General features: G+C 35.7%; 1 protein-coding gene across 2 annotated transcripts in view; it reads left to right on the top strand.

The window, feature by feature from the left end:
• LOC145668778 (polypeptide N-acetylgalactosaminyltransferase 1-like) overlaps positions 1-24,272 on the top strand; it is a 129,196-nt gene that overhangs the window by 91,802 nt on the left and 13,122 nt on the right. For both annotated transcript variants that reach the window (XM_081736942.1, XM_081736943.1), the window contains exons 3-7: positions 12,196-12,305; positions 16,792-16,972; positions 19,343-19,512; positions 20,353-20,520; positions 22,208-22,418. In XM_081736942.1, coding sequence (XP_081593068.1) covers positions 12,196-12,305; positions 16,792-16,972; positions 19,343-19,512; positions 20,353-20,520; positions 22,208-22,418 — 840 coding nt within the window. The remainder of the gene's footprint in view (positions 1-12,195; positions 12,306-16,791; positions 16,973-19,342; positions 19,513-20,352; positions 20,521-22,207; positions 22,419-24,272) is intronic.

Genomic DNA, 24,272 nt, shown 5'->3' on the forward strand with positions numbered 1-24,272 from the left:
TTCCCTGGAATTCAAATGAATAAATAATTTAATTAAAGTTTTCGGGCACAAGCAATGTATGTATTCTGAAATTTGATACTTTAATATTTTCTTTATTTCTTTATGTTTCCAACTTCTGTTGTAAAAATAATGTTATATAATAGTGTGTGGTCAGTAAAGTATAAAAGCACTTGCCATTGTGTTGAAAATGATGTTACGAATACCAGGATGATACCAAATAAAACGGTCCTTAACCGATTCCTCTTCACGTTCTTTTCCTTCCCCTATTCCGGGCTGAGTCTTTGTATGTCAATAGGCCTTTAATATTTGTATTTAAAAAGTCAAAAGACTACGAACTTCCCCTTTCTGCGAAAAATCCTGCGGACGCCCGTATTTGGGTCCTTACTTAAATAAAGGCTGATATTGTTCGCAAACTTAAGATTATTGCTCTAAAATATACATTAATACATATATTAAAAGGACTTCTACTCTAGGAAAGAGTTTGGCTGCAAAACTCATTTATTTTTAACATTTTAGTATGATATTGGTGGTCAGACAAGTACGCAGGAATTTATTTCGAGGAGTTCAAATTCAATATGATCATAAATTACATTAAAATTTATAAAACCATAAACAGTTAAGTTAAAACATAATCGACCAAAGTTAACTATCATTTGGAGGTGAAAACTAAACTGTTTAGAAATTTCAAAGTTGATTTACAGACGTGTTCAAATAATTAGACTCACGCTCGAAAAATGCAAAATTGATGTAGGAGTCCTAATTTCAGAGTTCTAGAACATTTAATTTAACGGTTAAACCACCAATATAGAATCTTTTATTTGTTTACTGTACAGCGGGGGACACTTCTAAATGGTACAGCCATATGAAGATTTACGGCTAAGGTGTACCATTTAGAAGTGTTCCTCGCTGTACAATTGAAGTGGTGATATCACCGTTGAACAGCAGATGGTATTAGTGAGGGGGAGAGGGGGGAATTCTGAAAGTGGTGTTTCAATTGTAGATAGCGATTGTGGTTCCTATCAACTAGTTACAGTCTGAAGTGTTGTGGTTGCTGTCGTAAGAAGTTAACAACATTCAAAGCGTTCAACAGTTCGAATGGGCGGGTTTAAAATGATCGTGACGTATTTCGTGTATTAATCTTTTATTCTGTATAGTCCTGTAATTGCAGCATAATGGGAAAAGCAAAAGACCTTTCTCCGAGTAAAATGGAAGTAAACAAAATACTTCTGGTGGAAATAAGATCTATACGGCAATACATTGCTAGTAGAGTTGGGATAGAACAAAAATCTGTGAGTAGAATCTCTGTTGAAATGAACAAGAGCCAAAATAGGGTTGGGAAGTGTGGGCGAAAAACAAAGCTATTGCTAAGAGGTATCAGAAAACTAAAATGATTGGCTATGGCTGAGTATGGCGCAGACATTTGGCCTGAAAGTGTTCGAAGGAATCTTTGTGCCGAGGGAATAAAAGCACACGGTCAAGAAAGAAAACAAAAATTAGAATCTACTCCAATCATGGCAAAGAAGCGCCTCGAATGGGCACGAGATCTAGAATATTGGACTGCTGACGATTGGAGAATTGTGTGTTTCATTGATAAATCATGTATTTTTGTGTCTGATGCATATTCACAATATATGCGACATTGACCTGGGAGGAATTCAAGTTGGAATGTCTTCAATAAACCGTGAAGCATCCTACTTCAGTCATGGTCTGGGCTGTGATCTCTGTCTTCGGGCCTGGAAGACTGATAGTAGAGAGGAAAATGAAGCACGACCAATACCTACAAGGTCTTCAAGAAGAACTGCTTTCCCAGACTGCACTCTGGTTTGATGACGCACAATTCATCTTTATGCATGATGGAGCCCAATGTCACCAGTCCAAAGCTGTGACAAAATTCCACTGGCGTCTCTGGCATGTAAATTTTTTTTTTTGGGGGGGGATATCAAAGAAAGTGATTTAAATGGTACTACCTAGCTCAACCTGTGTATTAAGTTTTTTATTCCATTTGTTACCTTTTTGCTTACCCTCACGGGCTCCCCAAGGTATATCAAGAACTCGATTACAATCGTTTCACAGCCTGAATATTATATTATTATTATTATTAATAATAATAATAATAATAATAATAATTATTATTATTATTATTATTATTATTATTATTATTATTATTATTATTATTATTTATATGATATTCTGTCGTTAGTTAATAAAATACTGAATATTTTGTATTTCAAAATGTTGGGGGGACGCGTCCTCCTCGCCCCCCCGCCAGAGACGCCCATGCAAAATTCTTCCAGGACAACGAAACTAGTGTTCTTCCGTGGCCAGACACTAGTCCTGATATGAAACCGATTGAAAACTTTTAGAGCTTCATGAAAGAAAAGCTAGAGAAGAAGCACATTAGAACTAAACTTTAATAGAACAAGGAGATCAACAATTTGTGGTATATCGATGTTGAATTGAAGGCAAAATGTGCTAAACTCGTACATTGGATGCCACAAAGGATAAAAAAAAACTTAATAAAGGGATTTCATAAGAAATATTAATCTTTGTGTCAGTGGTGGGAGAGTGGTTTGGTTTGGTTGGTCAGGGGGCACTGATGCGAGTTCTTGCCCCGGGCGACAACTAGTGTATTTACGTCGCTGAGTGTATGTCTTTGGTGGACGAGGCCCGGGTTCAATTCCAGGTGGGAGAGCATCAAACACATTACAGTGCTCTTTTAAAACCGTTATCTTGTCTTATATAGCGTAACCTCTAACAGAGAACGTAAATAGAAAATAAACAGGCATGGAGTGTCTTGAGACAGCAATGTAAAAGTACTTGGGCAAAGCGTTCGTAATTAAAGGTGCTTCTGCAACTATCATAATTATTTGATACATTGCATGTTTCGTGCATACTGTTAACAGTTCACAAAACAATATACCTGGCATTTGACATATACAAAATAGCAGACGTTTGCAGTCTAATGGAGATTCCATTTAGTATATTGTCGTGAAATTGGTGGTGAGTCTGTAGAAAGAGAATGGCATACAACAAAATTAATGAAAATCATAGTAAATAATACGACGTTGACTTCAGAAACTGAAAGTTGTTTTTACCATATTAAATAATATAAAAGTATTTAAAGGAGTGCTGTAGCTCAAAATAGTCTCAGTGCATTAGCTATAGTATCAATAGAGAAAACATGTAAAGATTAAACTTCAGAAGAGTTATTGACAAGTTGATTGCCCAAAACAACATCGGAACTGATTTCATATACGAGTGAAATGGATCATTTGTTTAGAATATAAATGAGTACTTCATATTATATATATATAACAATAGACATAACAATTATATATATATATATATATATATATATATATATATATATATATATATATATATATATATATATATATAATTTTCCTTATTTAGAATACTGAAAGAACTCTCGAATTATATATAATTTTCTATCGGCTGTGAATTACAAAAAAATTATGTCACGAGACGCCACTGCTATATGCGTAATGAAAATGACTTCATTCTCATATTACATAGAGGTAGAAAAGAACAGTTCGCTTCAGCCGTGATATTTTACCTTTCTTAATTTGGCAAGGACGATTTTTCCCATTTGTTTCAACCGAGCCATCGCATCGTTGCTGCCTACAAAAGTGAAGAAATTTATCTAGAGGGCACTGCATTAGTAAATCAGAGGGGGAGATGGAATTAGGATGGATTATCTTCTACTTTATATAAACATACGTGAGAATTAAATTTAAAATTCATGAATTAAAGTCACATAATCAGTAATTTTTTTCTCATTGTATAATACAATACTAACGGTATTGTGCGTGTGTTTGTGTTTATGTGTGTGTGTGTGTGTGTGCTGCAGAATATTTATCTCCTTCCGGAAGTTGCATTTATTTTACATCTTGCCGGAAGTCGCACTTGGTTGAATTGAAACTTGCTTTTTTAAAAAAAAGTCTTTTTTTCTTTCCTTCCCTTTGGCAAGGGAATATAATGCAGGGCTTTTTAGCATGCCAAATATGACCACAGTGTAGTATTGGTTCAATTGACAAAGGTCTTGCTGCAATCAGGAGCGGATCTAGAAGATAAAAACTGAGGGGGAAGTAGAACCCAGACTATGATAGGTATATTATGAGTTTACTATAAACTTTCAAAAATATATAAATATAAGCTTAAATTATGTTTGGAGTGACCTAGGCTGGTTGCAATTTAGAGTATGAATTGTTAATCGTTATTATTATTATTAATCAATATTTTAATATCAACAATATTAAGTGTCAGTCATATTGCTTTATGTTGCGCATCACTATAATTTAACAGAGAAGGAGAGACTGAATATTTATCAATAATTTGTTGTAATTTTACTGACAAATATTATGATTCAGGGCTCACTAGAATTTGGAAAGTTGAGAGTATTGCCAGATCTGAGTGTTTTCCTTAAGTTTATATCCTTCCGGCACATCTTAATTAAATCTTTTTGTTAAAGAAATTATACTCCTGGGGCCTTATTCTGTAACGATTGCATCAACGCAACTCAAAATCTGCATTTTTGTTTACGACAATAAACATAACAATTATAATTTATTTGTGTTTAATTTGCGTTGCGGTACGCTCTGCAATTTTTGTGAAGGCTGATTCGGAATAGGGCACCTCGAAATTTTTAAAATGATTGTATAAATTAGTGAAAAAAAAAGTTGTTTTGTTTCTCACTGTAGAACTACGATAAATTTCCAAACTATGAGAACTTAATATTGAAACTAGATGTAGTGACCAGTGGCGTATTTAGAGGGGGCTTCTGGGCTTAAGCCCCCCCCGAAATCTTACTTACTATAGTAAAAGTATATGAAATATCTTACAGAATTTTCACATTTTCAGGCAAAGCCCCCTCCCCGAAAATTAGCAAAGCCCCTCCCGAAACAACATCGTAAATACGCCACTGGTAGTGACCTATAACTTCCAGTTGTAATAAGGAGATACGGTCAGAAATTGAACTTATTCCTGAGACGCGGAACCGTTAAAAAAAAAAGTTTCTTAATATCTCTTACTATCTTTGCTATATGAAGGTTAATATTCAAACCGGAAGTGATAATAGATTTTCTACAACTTCCGGTTGCACTAGAGGAATAAAGTGAGAGATAAAATATATTCTTGCGGTAATGAATCCATTCAAGAACTGTTTGTTGCTATTTATTACCATTTTTCCCTTATGGCAATCAAAGTTGGAACCAGAAATTATTGATTTCTACTACTTCCGGTTTGAATTGAGGGTTAAAGGAGATGACAGAACACACATTTGGGACGAAAAAAATTGTTTTAAAAAACGTTTTTCACGATCTCTTATACTGTTTTTGCTCTACAAAAATTAATGTTGAATCAGAAGTAATAAACTTCTATTACTTCCGGTTTTAGTAGAAATAATAGGATGGAAATCAAATATACTTTTGAAACATTTAATCGATGATTGGAACTCCGAATCGATTCCAGAAAAATCGCATATCGGTATCTCGTACCATTTTCGCTCTCTGGAGATCTACAGGGTGTTTCAGAACAACACCGACAACATTTGTGAGGTGATTCCTGACACCAAAGTAAGACAAAAAGTATAGATCAACTTAGGTTCACAAATACTTTCTTTCGGAGTTATAGGCTGCCGAAAACATGAAAAAACGAATTTTAAAGGTCCAAAACTGTGGGGACCTACCGTAGTCGGGTCAAGACTTCACTTAGGAACTAATGTGTACCCTATCAAAAAATCATTGTTTCAGAAACCTAAAGTACTCGCGCAACAATTTTTATCCTTGAGTCCCATTTGGACAGGTCAAGAACAAAAGAATAAGCCCCGTCCTCGCAGGTAATCACACATGGGCTAAGCAGGTTTTCTTCCAGAAATTTGTGTTCATGTGTGTGTGGTGTGTGTGTGTGTGTGTGTCAGAGTATGAGGGCTCCACTGGGACATTATTTGCCAAAGTAAGTAATCTGGAAATAGTGATGTGTAATTGCAATTTTATAGGGATGCGTTCGAGTCGAGTCGAGACAGAATTTTCTTGACAAAATTCGAGTCGAGACACAGCTCTTCCAATAGAAAAATATATATTTTTCGAGTCGAGACGTCACTTTTATAGCACATTTTCGAGTCGAGACAGTTTCAAATCTTGTCTCGTGCGCAATTTAACTTATTTAGTTCAGGAGGGTCGGTAGGCTAACTCCTGGGATCCAAAGATTAAATGTGACACTGGGCTTTAGACACCTTACCAATTACACCACCACTACTCTAGGTAATCAAATAATTCTGCCAAAATATAGACAAATTTTCTTTTACTTGTTTATATTTATATTCGAACAATGTCTAAAATGGAAGAAGGTTGGAATTCTTTTTTTTTTTTAAATAATGTTTAAAAACTAATACAATGACTGCAACATTGGCCTAAACAAAATAATGCTTTATTCCTATTATAACATCCTAAAACACGTCGCTGCAACAAAGTTTCAAGGGGTCATGAAATAAGATGAGAGTATAAATGAAATTCATGGTTTCATTGCACATAAACATAAAGAAGAAACAATAAAATGCAATATCATCAAAATAACGACGGCAGAAGTCATTGCCAACGACAACAACGAAAAAGAATGCTGAAAACAACTACCATAATATGTTTTATAGTGATGCATCCAGAAACGAGCGCGTGCTTTCTTCTAAACAAATCATTGCATCAAGTGGAAGACACCAAAGAAGAGATTGATAAACAATTTTCTTTGAAGGTTACGAAGTTTGCTAGCAACGAATCCAATTGAGAAATCTTTAGGTCGTGTGCCTACAACATTCGTGACAAAAAGTGATAAATACTGCTTGTAGATACTACATTTGGAAGAATGTCAAAGTTAATAATAAGGAATTTATGTGCTTACGAGAATGAAAGACTGTCAGCATGTCAGTTAAAGCAGAATTCGGAATATACAGTGATTTGCATTTTGGCTGATTATCCAGAAGGACTTCTACGCGTAGACATACTACGCAGAAAAACATACTTTCAATTTAAAAGTCATTAAATAAGTAGGATATACATCTCATTGGACGAATCTCGGGAATTTCTAAAGTGACAGGATCAAGATGACCAAAACTTAAACAGCTTCAAGTAAAATGTGACAAATTGATCATCCTATACGTATCACATAAAATTGTATATCAGTTATTGCGATGTTGTATCTGTGTATGTAACATTACTATTATTATTATTTAAAGGAAAATTAGATTAAGTATAACCTTTGATAGCTTACTTAGTATCTAATAAATTATATTAGGAAACAGTTTCTTCTTTTATGAATTAATAATAAACCATTAAATGCTCAAACTCTAGACTCCAAACATACTAGGTTGCCGCGATGACTCAGTGCTAGAGTGTTCACCTCTCTTGCATGGAGTCTTTGATTCGATCCCAGCCCGTTCCAAGTGAGCTTTGTGGTGGACAAACACTGTGTTCGTGGGTTTTCTCGGGGTTCTCCCATTTCCTCCCACCTTCTTCATTCCACCATTTTCATTCATTTCTCATCATCACCGTCTCCTTTAGCCCACACAGCATAACCGTGGGACGTAAAACTTAACGATTTCATTTTTTTTAAAATATACTATTTTAATTTTTTTCCGTGTTGCGGCCATTAATGCCACCATTACGGCTTCAATCACGTTGACAGTGAGCGATTATAGGCTGGAAACCTGCCTCTTATGGCGTAGAATATGTTTTGAATATTCATCATGTTCACTGACTATCAGGGTTTGAAAGTAGCACAGTGCAGTGATTTTTCCTCTGTAAGGTGCTTTATGGCCAGTTGTGAAAAAGTTAGCCAGTAAAATTCTACTGTTAGATCTTATAATTTCTGAATTAATTGTCCAAATGTCTTCTAAAGATGTGTCATATAATTTTAAAAGAAGAGTTTTTAACTGTAATTTTGGGGAGTACCTTGGGTAATCGTCCAACTAAAATAGATTTTATTTTTAAAAGAAGAAGAAGAAAGAGGACAAATAATCTTCATTTTATAGATAAAATGAAGTAATGAGCTTTGTAATTTGTAGTGCCTGGCAACTATGGATTCAATTTGTACTCACACTAACAGGTCGATTCGATTCATTTCCGTTTTCTTCTTCCTTTTCTGTGATTAATTTCGTTGTTCTGCATAGAGAACAAGCGTAACTGCCTACAAGCCCTAATCGTTATCATGATTTTGTAATAAAGAATAAAGAATGAGCACTTCCGATTGCTTTTTTCCTGATCAATCACTTACACAATGCAAGACTGATCAGATACATGGTGCATGGACAATAAGCAACGCTATTGCGGTCATTGGAAGAAATGAAAAGATACAAATTGCACTCAATCAGGTGAACAGAGCTGGAATGTGGATGGCGTTCGTATGGAACACGCTCTCCACAATGGCAATGCATTCACAAAGTATTTAATACGTAAACATTGATACAGGGTTAGCAATTAGTGATCTGTGGCAGTGATGAATTTATAATGTATTGCGGGGCCAGGATAAAATAAGAACTATGTTTGGGGGGGGCCATTTTCCATGCTTCTCCCTTCCTGAAGCAATGAATGTGCATAAATCATGCATTTTGTGAATCATTGTTCTATTCCGTGTATCCTGATACTTATTTCATCTGTCTAGGACATTAAGGATCTGAGCTGCAAATATTTAATATGAAATCTCCAGTTTTCTAAAAATTGATGCTGCACCAACAGATTTACTTCGTAGAATGGGCTTGGTAATCAATAAATTGAAGAATATATATATATATATATATATATATATATATATATATATATATATATATATATATATATATATATATATATATATATATATATATATATGTATTGTTTAAAGTCAAGTGGATGGAACACCGTATTCTAATGGTTAGAACGTTGGACTCATGTCCCGTGGTTCCAGGTTCGATTCCTGGCCGACGCTTCCTAATTTTCGGCTTATACCTAACGTCGTGAGGCAAACTGGGAAGTCACGTGAATGAAAGACGTGACAGCTACTAGGTCTAGAAAGCTTCCGATACGCCGGTTAGCGATAGAGTGACGCAGCGTGCTGACCACGCGTTCGTCGCTAGGTTGGACGTAGTTCTACCAATCGCTAACAGATGGCGTTGAAGCAGCTTAGGTCCTCAAATGGGTTGTTACGCCAAGTGGTTTGGCTTGATTTGTTTAAAATCAAGTCTTTATCGGATACACGATTAAGTATCAAATTAAGTATGATAACCAGCTAAACTTGGCTACACACACACGGATTTTTCATTTTTATTTGTGGGCGAAATGAAACATTCGCGGGAAGCAATTTGGCCATCATTTGATGTAAAGTATATTCTCTTTACAAGAAATGAGTTGATTTTGAGTTTAACGTCCCGTTCAGCATCGAGGCTATATGAGACGTGGACCTACTGATTAACGTGGAATCCGAACCACATGAGCTCCCACCGGGAATCGAACTTTACAAGAAATGCTTGCCCCTGATATTATATTAAGTCGTTAATGAGGACACCATTGTCTCCGACTTCTAAGGAGATAAGTGTCCACCACATTTATCAGATAAATCTAATATTTATCCTAATTCCTACATTATTGACCATAGAGCAAGCATAACTTTCCTTGATCCCGCCCATTTTCGATAGAACTGTGTCTTAAGGTGGATCACTAGGTGTTCTCGGTGCTATGCTAAACGCTGCTTGAAGAGTCCAGCGTTGTCAGATAGTGTCGAGTGTTTACTGATGCCAAATAATAAAGGAAGTAATCATGGAATACTGCTTGGGTACTTACTGGAGAAATTAGTTTTCGACTCTTACCGCAATTCACAGTTAAGTTCCGCTCTACAACGCTAGAATTCAGGAATTTTCTTATTGTGACTACCACAGTAAACGTACAAATTTGGCAACAACGCATTATGGCGTTCTGCGCAAGTTTCTTCTTAAAATCTATTTCCTTAAATATAGATTAACATTCAAATAAAATGTGAAACATAACATGAAAAATGGTCAAACAATATATCTCTTTCATAATGAGAACGTTATTTTAAAATATTTTACACATACAAATAAACATTTCATAAAACTGAGCACTTCTTATAAGATCTAAAAGCAAGTGCCATCTTGTGTGCTCATTGTAAAACAAATATTTTCTTTTATTCGTCACCTTTTTTCGATATCAGAAGACACAACCAAATGAATCAGTGTCTTGTGTTCTAGCTGAAACATAACTCTATCTTATAATACAATATTTATAATATGTAACGTTTCATTAACCAGTAATTAAGGGAATGAGTTAAAAATAAGTATTGACTTCCGGGTGGTGATCCGGGAGAAGAACGTAAGGGAACCATAATAATGGTATTTCCATAGCAGAACAAACATTAGACTAGTTTTTGATTGAATGATACAGCAGAATAGACATTAGGCTTCCTTACTTTTTCTTCTTCTTCTTCTAAACTTTTCCCCCAGTTACCCGGGATTGGCTTTTTGGATCGCTGTCCTCCATCTCTTTCTATCTTGTGTCGTATCGACTGTAACACCACACTGCAGCACATCGCTTTTTACAAATCTCCTCTTCTTTGGTCGGCCTTGCGCTCATTTCCTATTCAATTATATAGGATCCACTCTCTAAATTACATATTCCGAAGGTTTTCTTACATGTCCAAACCATCGACGTCTACTTTCTTACAGTTTTTTTTTAACTACTAATCTCGGATTACTTCAATCTTAATTTTGTCCTGCGTCCTCCACACATCCAACGCAACATCTTCATTTACGCAAGATGCAACTTCTTCCTCTCTTCTTCGTCGTCCAACATTCTGCTCCGTATAATATAGCAAGTCTCACTTCTGTTTTGCAATATTTTCCTTTAAGGCGTGAGCTCCCTCGTGGCTAAGTGGTAAGCGTACGCACTTTTGACGTGGGAGACTCAAGTTCGATTCCCAGAATGAGCTCGTGTGTTCGGATCCCATGTTAAGCTGCAGGTTCACGTCTCATATAAATCGTCCAGTTCCAAGATGGTTCTTGTCCATTTACAGCAAATCGCATAAAACTTAGGAAAAATGTAAGATCTGCATATTTAGTAGAACTGGGAATACTTCAGTGTGTTCATGTGAAAAACTTGAACATCCTCAAATATTTCCAGTTCTACAAAACAAATCGATCCTACAGTTTGTCTCGGTTTTCTGGGATTTGATGTAAATGGACAAGAAGCGTTTTGGAATTGGACGACTCATATAGCCTCGCTGCTGAAAAGGACGCTAAACCCAAAATCAATCAAAAATGAAATCTTTAAGTTTTACGTCCCACGGTTATGCCGGTTAGGCTAAAGGAGACGGTGATGATGAGTAATGAATGAAATGGTGGAATGAAGAAAGTGGGAGGAAACGGGAGAACCCCGAGAAAACCCACGCACACGGTGTTTGTCCACCACAAAGTTCACTTGGCGGGGGCTGGGATCGAACCCGGGACCCCAAGCACCAGAGGTGAACGCTCTACCACTGAGCCACCGCGGCCCCCAAAATCAATCAAATAGGATTTAATTGGTTGACTATTGCCAATATTAAGACGTATTGGTTGTCTACGATTTTACAGCATTCCTGCCAGTTCTCTCCATTTTGTCCAACCCTTGCTAATTATGCTGCTTATATATTCTATTTCTGCATTTTCCTGTAGTATTAATTCCAAGTACTTGAATTTCTTTATCATTAGCACCTCTTCTTCGTCCAGTTGTTTTCTTGTATTTTCTATTGTATTTTTGTTACATAAGCTATGTAAATATTCTGTCTTGTTTTTACTAATTCCAAGTCCTTTGCTCTCCAGTGCTCCTCTCCAGGCAGGCAAAAATGAGTCGGAACTGATTAGCATCCTTAGGCCAGCTACACATTGATTAGAGGATAGGAAACCTCCAGTCGAGGTCCTGTGAGCAATTCAACAAAACCTCATCCGCATATTCGCTCGATCAGTGCTCCAGTCAATCCACTCGGGGCTCGGTCTCCGTATCCACTCTTTCCTTCCTCTGCTGCGGCCTAGCTGTCCTGCCTCTGGTCAATATATGGCCAACCTTAAAGAACTAAACGCAGTTCTTTTGGAACTAACGAATTCTACTACTATATAGGTCTACATATAATTAATACTTTCCTGTATTATTCATGTCTTTGCAGGCTTCTGAAGGACCAGAGAGAGTACATCGACAGACGAGGAGTGCATGTAGTTGTTGGGCATTACATGGGAGAGGACAATCAACAAACTAGCTCAGTTAATCTAACGAATGGTAAGTTACTACTGTTAATTTACCATATCAACCTGGAAAAAGCGTACCCCCTTAGATTGTATTCAAAATCGGCCATAATTTCATTAAATCGCTTGTTGATTAATTGATTTGGATTTTAGCATCTCGTTCAGCACCGAATAGTGTCTACTGTGAGCAATGCAACAAAATCTACAGCTCAACGTGAGATGCAAAGCAAATGAACTCCCACTCTTCTGCGCCGGAAATCGCTTATGTCAGACTCGTCATGTACAGTGGATTTGTACAAGTGAATGATGTGTATAGTGTAAATGAATATGAACCTAAATTTTTGTATGTACCATAAATAACATGAAGTAATTGAAGAACTGCCTCAAAGAACGCTGTATGACACATTTTAGTGACGAGAAAATGAAAACTGTAATATGCTTGCATATGCAACAATGCTCCGCGTAGAGTTTGCCATTATACTAGAACCATATTTTGGGAAATACAGAAACGAGTCGTTTTTGCTCGGCACAGCACGGCAAGAACCTGTGCTAAGATCGAGAAATGTTCGTGCGAGAAAATTCCGCACCAAACATTTTCGCCAGTTTTTTCACGAACAGACTGTTGTCATTTTCACAGTCTGCAAAACTACCTTTGTTGAAAAACACTCCAAGATGAGGATGATTTGCAAAGAACGGTGACCCAATTCTTTGCCTCAAAAACCGGTTACTTCTTTTAGCGGGGGATTCAATAGGCGGAGGCGGGTGGAAGAGTATTGTGGAATCCGATGTTAGACTATTTTCCTGACTAAACGTAGTGTCCCAGGTAAGTTATCATTCTTTTCCTCACGGTATAAGAATGGACGTCACTTTTGGGATGACCCTGAATATTCTACTGTACCGTTTGGGCTGTACACTCTTTATGCGCCCAATGTTAAATGAAAATGCAACGTTGTCATTTACCTGGACCCACAACATAAAGTGAATGGGGGCATGTTTGAAATGGGGGCTGGCCATCGACACGTTAGCGTAAAAGACAGTGACTTCATTCATTTATGTTGTGGGTTCAGGTAAATGGCAACGTTGTATTTTCATTTAACATTGGGCGCATGAAGAGTGTACAGCCCAAACGGCTCGTGAGATTAAAAAAAAAAAAAATCCTTCACTTTAGATTAAAAACATCATATTTGGAGCCGATTTCCCCTCTTACATTTTGTTGTAACTCTGATAATAACAGAGTTACCCTATATCAGGGGTCTTTTGAGACACCCTGTATTTTGTTATGTATTTCAAAGAACCGAATACCTTTCGAAAATCCACGGGCAATTGCTCCCCTCTTTCCCGCACTGCGGACGTCCATGTCTTCACGTGATCAGTTTTGAGAACACTGGAACATATTTATTATAACATATCTACTACTTTTTATATGCAAGGTAGAGAAAACTGTTTCCTGATTTTTTGATAATTGAAAAAGTTATATATCATTAATGTTTATAGGCCATTGATCTCTGTAACTGTTCATTCACTTCCCCATTCTATTTGTTCAGGTAGGAAGTTCAAAATGTCAGTACGTGTGCGTATGTTGATAAATGTGAATTGTATCTCGTACACAGGATGAAACAATTTACCCTTACATTGATACCAGTTTGTGCGTAAGCTTGCGTGAGTTTGTATAATGTTTGTGTGAATGTAAATACTACTTTGAATTAGAATATCTAACTTACTCAACCGTTTAAGAGACAAAGAAAATCCGCTGGATGCATCTCAATGAGTCTTTTAGAAAATCATGGTAACTTCGCACTAATAGGTTATACGTCCTATATTGTTAACAACTCTTACCGAAAGAAAAACCAAATTTTAGCATGAGTTGAACTATTCTCAATAATTTACTTTAATTTAATTAATATTTAAAGTGCTAAGAATTACATTTTATGGATAGTGCAAGGATTGCATGATTGCAACATAATTGCGGAAGTGTGTCCAGAAAAAGCTAATGTATTTAAAATCATTAGTTTGTCAGCAAACACTGTGACTCGAAGAGTATATGATATTGCAGAAAACATATTAACTGTCTGATAAAAATCGACACTTAGAGTGGTTTTCTTTGGCCGTGGATGAGTAAACAGGTCTCTCAGATACTCCTCAGGTGTTACTTTTTATTCGAGGGATAGATGAAATTTATAAAGTATATATGAAGAGCTTCTTGATCTTCATAGCTTTCCGTGCACGACCACTGGAGAAGATATTTTTACAGGGGTTGAAAATGCTTTCAGAAAAAAATCTTCAATGGAAAAAATTAAAGCGTATCACTAATGGTGGTGCAAAAACATAGGTGGTAAAAATAAAGATATCGTTGATCTCGTATCAAAGGCCATAGAAAATGATGGTGGTTCAAAAACATTAATCGTGCATTGCATCATTCTTAAACAACATTTGTGCAGAAAATGCTTGGATGTATCAGAAGTTTTAGAGCCAGTCATGTTAACTGTTAATTATATCAGATCACATGCGTTGAATTAGCGTCGATTCCGCGAGTTTATTGAAGAGATTAGAGAAAATTACTTACCATATGTATTATACTGTAGTATGTTGGCTTTAATTGCGAAAAAGTTCTACGCGATTTTTTTAAAGCTCCGAACAACAATCAAAATTCGCTTGCACGAAAAGAATCATCCTTTGGCCAAGCTACACAACAACAAGTGGTTTTGGAAGTTAGCATTTTATACTGATTTAACTAAACATATGAATGACCCTAATTTAAAACTGCAAGGAAAAAAACAGCTTCTGCGTGATTTACACTTAACATTAAGTCCTTTTGACAAAAAAATTCAATCCCAATTTTTTAAAAAAATGTTTAACGCATTTTAATAGAAGCCAAACATTCAATGAGCAAACTAAGACTCCATCAGGGGCGGATCCAGGACGGACTTATGGGGGGGGGGGTTGTAATGCTACTACTTACAGCTACTTTTAAGAGCTCCAAACTCTGGGATTAGTTTTTTATTTATATATAAAATAAGAAAGTTTCCCCTTCTGGGATATATACAAAAGAAAAAACATCTAAATTTGTCATTACTAGAATTTTACAAGACTCTTCTAGTCACAAGTTTAATCAGTTGCATAAAATTTCTCGTGATATTCTTTCCAGTTTCGGAACTACTTATTTCTGTGAAAAATCATTTTCCAAAATGAAATATACAAAAATGCTTACAGGTCAAAGTTAACTGGTGAGTATTTGAAGTCGCTGCTGGTGATTTCCACTAGTAGATTTGATGTAAAACTGCAAACAATTGTCAGTGGGAAGTTACAACTACATAAATCTCGTTAATCATAACTATAATGTTTAATTTAATTGTGAATTAGTTATGTATATCACTTATTGTAGGTTTTTTCAGTAAATCTCATATCTTTAAAATTATAGTTAAAATGTACGATTTCATTATGTATGTCGGATAGTGTGTTCGTTAATTGGTCTTATGAAAACATACGATTATTATTTTGAATGACTTACTTAGTAAATCTTACAATTTAATCAAAATAAACTAGTTTGAAGACCCCTGTTTAACGTATCCATAATTTGCAGTATTACGTTCGCGGTAAATTTCCGTGCATTTAATTTTCTCTGCATTTATTTTTAAACTCATGTTCGTGTAAGCATTTAATAACATCTGCATTTCTTTCTGTTGTCCTCATATCATGCGCGCCGACTACGTGGGTGCTCCGGGGCTCCGGCACCTATACAAATAATCTTGTGGGTGCGTTAACCTGTTTCTCTTGCGTTTGTCAGCCGTGGACAGGCCTAACTTATCCTTATAGTACCAGTATATTTTACTTTATCACAGCACAGCCCTTTATGACAGTGTTCATTAAAGATTTTAACTAAAATTAAGTCAATCAAATATCAAGACTTTCCTGAAAACATAGGCTAACACGTCCCGCCATTGATATGCACCCATATAAATTTTGGAAAGCCGGCGCCGTTGTCTATATTATTTCCTATCAATTGATACCCTCAACATAACATCAGCATGTATGCACTGTATATGTAAAAGTGACACTGTTAATAAGCAGATCATTGCTACCTATTGTTTCTTTGTCAGTTCCTAACGGTGACACGCAGACACCTGTTTACACACATACTACTTGTAATTTAGAGCTAAAACACATTCAGGTTATTTAGTACAATTGGTATGTTATTATAAAATCTTTCATCATTCTTTAAAAATAATTTACCATGATATTAGTACTCTAACACTTTCTTTTATTATAGCCACAGTAATTGCAATTGTATTTTTTTATCGATCCAACAATTTTGATACTTTTCTTTATGTTTTACTGCAATACATGTAATTGCGGTAAGTTTTCTCAATAGTGCAATAATCCACTGTATTCTTTTGGTTATATATATATATATATATATATATATATATATATATATATATATATATATATATATATATATATATATATATATATATATATATATATATATATATATATAGTTTCGCGATTTTTATTTTCAGAAATATTAAACACCAACGCTTACGATCCAAACCCTAGTGCAGGGAAAGATGGCCAACCAGTGGTTATCCCTCCTCATGAACTACGCAAAATGCAACAACTGTACCAAATCAACAGGTTTAATTTACTTGCGAGTGATCGAATTCCTCTCAACAGATCTCTTCCAGATGTTCGAAAGAAAAGGTAAGATGACATTTATTTTAAGATGCTTTCTGAGGCAGCTTGTTTCTTAAAAATAATATTTACAGAGAACATTATAATTTTATGTTACTCGGATTTGCCGAACACTCCTGGTTTCCCTAGCTACCCGGTGTCCAAAGTGTATTTTTCGGGACATCTAAATGTTTTAATTTTAAAACTTTTATATTACGTAACCAGACGTTTAGTTCTATATTATATATTAATATTTGGGTGGGTTAGTTATTTTTTAGACGGTGGAGGGGACGGTGGCTCAATGATAGAGCGCCTGGGGTCTCTGGTTCGATCCCCGGCCAAGGAAGTTTGTGGTGGACAATATCGTGTCCTTGGGGTACTCCCGTTTCTTCCCCCATTCTTATTCAATCAATCCTCCCATCATCATCATCGTTCACTTACCTTAATTATCCGTCTCCCTTAACCTAAAGGGCATAACTAGTTTCTCTTCTTCTTAATAATAATTTATAAAATTGTTATTTTCTCCCCTACCATTTATAACACCCTCTCATTCGTTTTCCGTTCGACCCAGCCAATACTCTTCATTCTTCTTCACACCCACATTTCGAAAGCTTCTATTCGTTTTTCATCACTTTTGCATATTGTCCATGTTTCTTTCTTATACAGTACAACACTCCACATGAAACATATTATTAGTCTTTTTCTCAATTCTTTATTCACCGTGTTCGTGGGCGGGAGTTCTTCTGTTACCTCCCACTTTCTTCATTCCACCATTTCACTCATCTCTCATCATCACCGTCTCCTTTAGCCCAACCGGCATAACCGTGGGACGTAAAACTTAAAGATTTCATTTCATTTTTTACAATTCTTTATTCAAGGTCCCACAAAATAGAATGTTCTTTCTCCTAAAGGGTTCTTTTCCCATTCCTTTCCTTGTTTTTATTTCACGTTTGCAATTCATATAATCACTAATAATACTACCAGATATCGAAAACTAGTCACCTGTTGTATTTTATCTTTGTAATATTTAATTTCATCCCATATTCTTCACAGCCCTTCCTTAGCTTTTCTAATATCTTATTGATTTTCTTTCTACATCGTGCAACACGCGCCATATCATCTGCAAACCGTATACTTATAATCATTCTTCCTTCTACCTAAATAACGTCTTCTTTATGTAGGCTCTTTTTCACTATCTCTTCTAGATAGATATTAAATAATATTGTCGAGATATACAACATTCCTGTCGAACTTCACTTCCTTTCCAATTGCACTCTCCTATGTCGTTTATTTTCATATTCTAACATTTATTTGTTGGTTCATATGTAAGAATCTTATGAGTCTTCGATCCTTCCATTACAACCCAACATTCTTTAGAACTCCCAACACTAATTCTCAGTTCAAGTGGTCAAAAGTATTTTCTAGATCAATAAATTCAAAATACACCTCTTTCTCTCTTTCTATAAACTTTTCACGATTATCCTTAATAATCCAATTGCATCTTTTGTGCCCTTACCTCTCCTAAACTTGAACTGTTCTTCCATAAAACCTTCTCTTCAGTATTCGAAGCATAGTTTTTGCTGCATGCAACATGAGACTAATAGTTCTATAGTCCTCATATCTCTCTGCGTTCTTAGCCAACGGTATCATGATCATCTTCAGGAAATTTTTTGGCCACTCTCCTGTTTTATATATTTCATTGCAGAGTCGGAACAATTCTTTCTTGTCCTTATCTCCCATATTCTTAATGATTTCGATTGGTATATTATCTACCCTGGTATGGGTCGGATTAAGGGGGGCTGTAGCCCCAGACCTCAAGGTGGACAGGGGCTTCCACTCTGATCAAAATCTCAACTGGCTACCTAAAAATAATCATAAAGATATAACCTCATCATAAAACAAAATATGGCCAAAAATATTAACCATATTCCCTTAACTTTCCCGCTGTACTTTCACAGAAATGTATTAGGCGAAGTCAGCAGGGGCCACATATTTTTTCTATCCTCAGGTCTCCAGATGGATTAATCCGGCCCTGACCTAGGTTGCCTTTCTATTCCTAATATTGGATATAGTTTATTCAAAATCTACTCGAAGAATATTAAACCGTTTATCATCCTTGTATACTTAATTTTCTACTTCAACGTCCATCCCTACTCTCATACAAGTCCTCAACATATCCCTTCTATCTTCCTAAGACTTCACTCCTCTCGCTGACTACCTTCCAATTCTTATTTTGCAGAGAACTTGAAAACAAGGTTGGTCCGACTAACCCTAAAGAAGAATGACACACGAACTTTGCTAGTTTGTAGTTCTCTGTTCTTTAAATAGGAGATAAAAACAATGGGGATTTTTCTCTTGATGTAATTCTTCCAGAATTACCTCGTATTCTATTCTTTGTAGGTGTGTAAGCAAGTACAAGAATTTAGAAGGCTTACCAACCACCAGCATTATTATTGTATTTCACAATGAAGCATGGTCCACCCTTCTAAGGACAGTTTACAGCGTGATCAATAGGTCACCGAGACAACTGTTGGAGGAAATTCTTCTCGTAGACGACGCCAGTGAGAGAGGTACGTGCAAAATTTAAACAATATGTTATAAAATTTATAGATACTCCTTGATCACATCCACACTTTACTTACGTTGGTTTCAAATACTTAAGAAACAGAAAGAAACAGTTTCTAGAAAGTTTATTATTACTTTCAAAATATTATTTAGTAGATATACCAAAATATCATTTGGTTATTGTTTTTAATGATCGTTCTACTCGGAAATCAAACATGATTACTAGTGGCTTTAAGGAATTGTGATAGCTCAAAGATAGTGTTAACTTCTGGCGCATATGGGGGGGGGGGGGGAGCGGTAACTTAATGATACAGTCCTCATCTCTGGTGCGAAGGGTCCTTGGTTTTATCCCAGGTTATGTATGTTTGTGGCGAATAATTTCGTGTCCGTGGGTTTTCTCGAGATTTTTCCGTTGCCTGCTACACATTCATCCCACTAATTCATTCATATCGTTCACTTTCATTGATTATCCATCTTATTTAGTTTTAAAAAATCTCCTTTAGGTAAAGCTATCAAATTTGCACTGACATGTAAATTTTCTAGATAGGGTGGTGCAGGTATAGTTACTACAAGATTTAATTTAAGTATGTGTACTTGAAATATTTCGGTAAATCATTCCTTTCTGGACATGCGAATTATGTCCTATAATCGTATATTTTATGTTCTTAATACTAGTAAGTCCAATGGTTTCCAATGTGAAGAATAAGAATACAATGAATTATAGCTTAGAATGCTTTTAGTTTTCATTGTAATTGGCATACTGTAACGTAGCTACTGTGTTGATAACTGTAAAATATGGCAATAGAACTGATTTTTTTTATTGTTGTTTTCTGCTTTAAATACAGAATTTTTGAAGAAACTTCTTGACGACTATGTCGCCCAACTGCCAGTTCCTACTCGAGTATTACGTTCTCCAGAAAGAATAGGACTAGTCAAAGCACGTCTTCTTGGAGCCAAGGAGGCAAAAGGGAAAGTTCTTACTTTTCTTGATGCACATTGCGAATGCACAATAGGTAAGATAATAATAAAATAATCTACACTGTGATATTCTTTCACGTACTTGGTTCACTTTCGAACAGAAGGTGGATTTAGGGTTGTCAGACGTCCCTTATATACAAAATTGTCCTGTATTTTAAAATCTAATTTTCTATCCTGCATTAAGATTGTACAAGATTCACATTTGTCTTGTATTTGCTTACTAGTACCTGGTGTTCAAATGTTTTAAGACATAACTATACGTTACAAAAGGAGCAGTTGCTGAGAAACTCCAAATCTGCAGTTAAATAGGCTTATGAAGACCGTTTTTAAATATCAATTGGTATTAGGAAGGGCCTTATGAAGTTCATGAAGTACTTATTAATCAAAACAGTCAAGTAATTAAATGAATGACACCAGACAAGAAACAAAAAGAGACTTGTTGAAAATTTCCTTCCCCAAATTACTGTAGTTGATTCTTACTAATTGTGAGATAATAAAAACGAATTGGACCTCACAAATCTTTTGTTAGCTACTACTTTTTTTGAGAAACAAGTATTATGATGTAGCATTGAATGTCAGTACTTTGTATTATATATTTCCTTGGTACATTTCTCCAGTGCAGCAATAGAATTCTACTACTAAATGATTGTATTGCAGTAAAAACTTACCTAACTATTACAAATGCACATGTCATGACTATAAACTGAAAAAAAAGTACATGAAAGTACTATGGAGCAAAAGCGTTGAGTTTAATTCACGTGAGAGTCTTCCCTTGGACTTCTTCAGTGTGGAAACAGAATACTACCAAACGTTTGTATAGCACTAAATACATTACGAAATAAAGGATGGCATACCTAACTATTACAAATGTACGTTTTATGAATATAAAATGAAAAATATTTGCATAAGAAAAATCTGTAATATGATTATCTTTTCTTCTAATTTTTGTAGCTAGTCCGTATTTATCTACTTCATTGTCTTCCTCTATTTTTTCCCCATCATTGAAGCCTTCCAATATAATTCTCCTGCCTCTGTTTTCTCACTTACTATCAGTTATTTCTATTTTATCATAATTGTTTTTACTTCAGTTGTTTACATTGTGTTCAGTGCTCATGTCTATGTCAGAAGCATATTATTCTCTTTTCCCATACCATCACAACCCTGTCACTGATAAACTCTACTTTAGTTGCCTTCAGGTACTTATTCAGAAATAATCCCACACAACTACGACGTCTTTATTATTGAATAACTAAAACATCCTTATTCCACTTCAAAATTTCCTATCATCTTTTCAAGCAAGTTCACAAATTTCTATCAGTTCTAGGTTAGTTTTCTCGTCTTTTCTTTTGATATATTTCAAAATTTCTTCCTATATTAAAAAGTAGGGAGAATATTTCATTCAATTTCAATAATATTTTATGTAACATTTCATCTTCGCACAGCGGAAAATATATCTTCTAATTTGTAAACTTTAAGTGATTTTTCTAATGTTTTCAACAATGCTATCTGACAACAGTTCTGAAGAAAAACCATGTAATCATCGAATTGAAACTAAGCAACATTTCTCGAATTTTCAGTGCATTATACATCTCTTATATGTTTTTTCCAGATTGTGTTAATGGTAATAACAGATTGAAATATATTATATCTCGAATTGCTATTTGAGATTATAGTTGTTAACGAGAAAACGAGATAAAGTAGACAGTTTTGGTTTTCTTACAGGTTGGCTGGAGGGCCTTCTGACGCGTATAGCTGAAGACAGAACAAAGGTTGTGTGTCCAGTAATTGATATTATTAGTGATGATACATTTGCATATATTAGAAGCTTCGAACTTCACTGGGGTGCTTTCAATTGGGAACTACATTTTAGATGGTATACACTTGGGAGTACGGAGATGAAGAGAAGAAAACAGGATATTACGGAACCCTTTAGGTATATTTTCTTTAATTCAGAATAACAAATCATGATTTGGTTGTGAGTTTCTGCTTGAAAATCATCTTGAACTATTTCATAAATTTCTTTTCAATATTCCTCTTTCTTTACGATAAATAGGAATGGGAACAAAGAGCAACGAGTCTACAGTTGCTTTAAAATTATGTATGTACTTCGGTATCTATACAAAGGGCGCCCAAAAGGTTTTGCACGATAGGCCATGACTTTTTAAATAATAGCACTAGGACCATGAAATTTTGTATGCATGTTTTTGTGTTCTTTGTGTACATACCCATTTATTCAATTTATCTTCCATCTGTTGTGACACATTTAGACTGCCGTTCTTTCCATGCCATAAATGCATTTCGGTAAAACCCCGAACGCTGACTATTACACCTGTTTCACATACGCAATGAGTTCTTAGTCACTGGCAAACTGCCTACCGCAAAGATAGGCCTACAGATGACCAAACAGAGAGAAATTAGATGGGGCCAGGCCCGAACTATATAGGGATTGTGGGACCACTTCCCATTTCATACTTCTGATTTTCTGTTGTGAGATTGGCGGAGTGAGTTTGCTTCCTGTTCACTTGTGAGCAGTTGTGACACTCAGCGGGCACAAAATGTTCTGTAAGACTGTATTAATGTTAGAATTACCCACAGATAACCCAGTCGCTTCAACAATCGGACGTGTCTTTACACATTTGCCATTCCTTGTGAGTTGATTAATGTGATCACTGAACTTGATGGGCCGGACCGTGGTTGGTCCAGTAGACTGACATCAGCACTATGAAACCTTTGTACCCATCGATGGATTTTGCTGTGATCCAATGTCTCATTTTCATACACAGGAAACAATTTGCGTCCAATACTACTAAGTGAATGTGGCTACGTAATCGCTGGTCTTGTACAGGAATTCAGTAACCAAACGTTGGCGAGAGCGACTGTTTACCTCCTTCTTCTTTGTGGGCACATAAGGATGAAAATTTGTTATACAGCTTCAGCATAAAGAATACAAGGACATGCACAAAAAAATTATAGTGCTATAGGGGAGCCAGCAAGAGAAGGTCTCTGACAGCTCGCAGTGACGTTGCCACTACTCACGTGTCAATGCTTTTTACGGTGCATCTATCATGGCAATTTAATTAATGGTGTAAGACAGAGTGACCGTGATTGGTAACACTAGTACCAAAGTAGAGCCTGCATTGTCCGTCGCGTGTGGTAAGGAATGTCAGAGACCATCTCTTGTTGGCTATGCTATAGTGCTAATCATTAAAAAAAAAAGTTATGTCTCATTGTGCAAAACTATTTGAGCGCTCTGTATGTACGTATATATATACTAAAGTCAGGTTCTATCACAATTTGACAGAGCCTTGTAAGTTGGAAAATGTATTCACAACTTAATTTTGTAACTTGTTACTACTTTTGTTAACATTGTAACAATGATGCAAACTTAACTTCCTAAGGTGGTAACTTGTTTAAGATTAAACTTTATTATTTTTAATTTTTATTATTTTTATGGAATGTTAAGATGCATGTAGGATGTTACTTTAATTAGTGAGCTTTTGTAGAAATTGTTATGTATGAAAGCAATAATACGAACATAGTTTGCATGAGTATTGAAATGAAATGAAATATTGCAGTTTAATATCCCACGATTATGCCTATTAAGCTCAGGGAGATGATAATTAAGGCAAGTGAATGATGACGGAAGAATTCATGGAATGAGAATGCAGAAGGAAATGGGAGTACTCCGACAAAACTCACGGACACTATGTTGTCCACCACAACTTACGTGGCCGTGGATCGAACCAGAGACTCTACGCACCAAAGCTAAGCGCTCTACCACTGAGCA

The sequence above is a fragment of the Thermobia domestica genome, chromosome 13 (genome assembly GCF_964235325.1).
Source record: "Thermobia domestica chromosome 13, izTheDome1.hap1.1, whole genome shotgun sequence".
Taxonomy (NCBI): Eukaryota; Metazoa; Arthropoda; class Insecta; order Zygentoma; family Lepismatidae; genus Thermobia; species Thermobia domestica.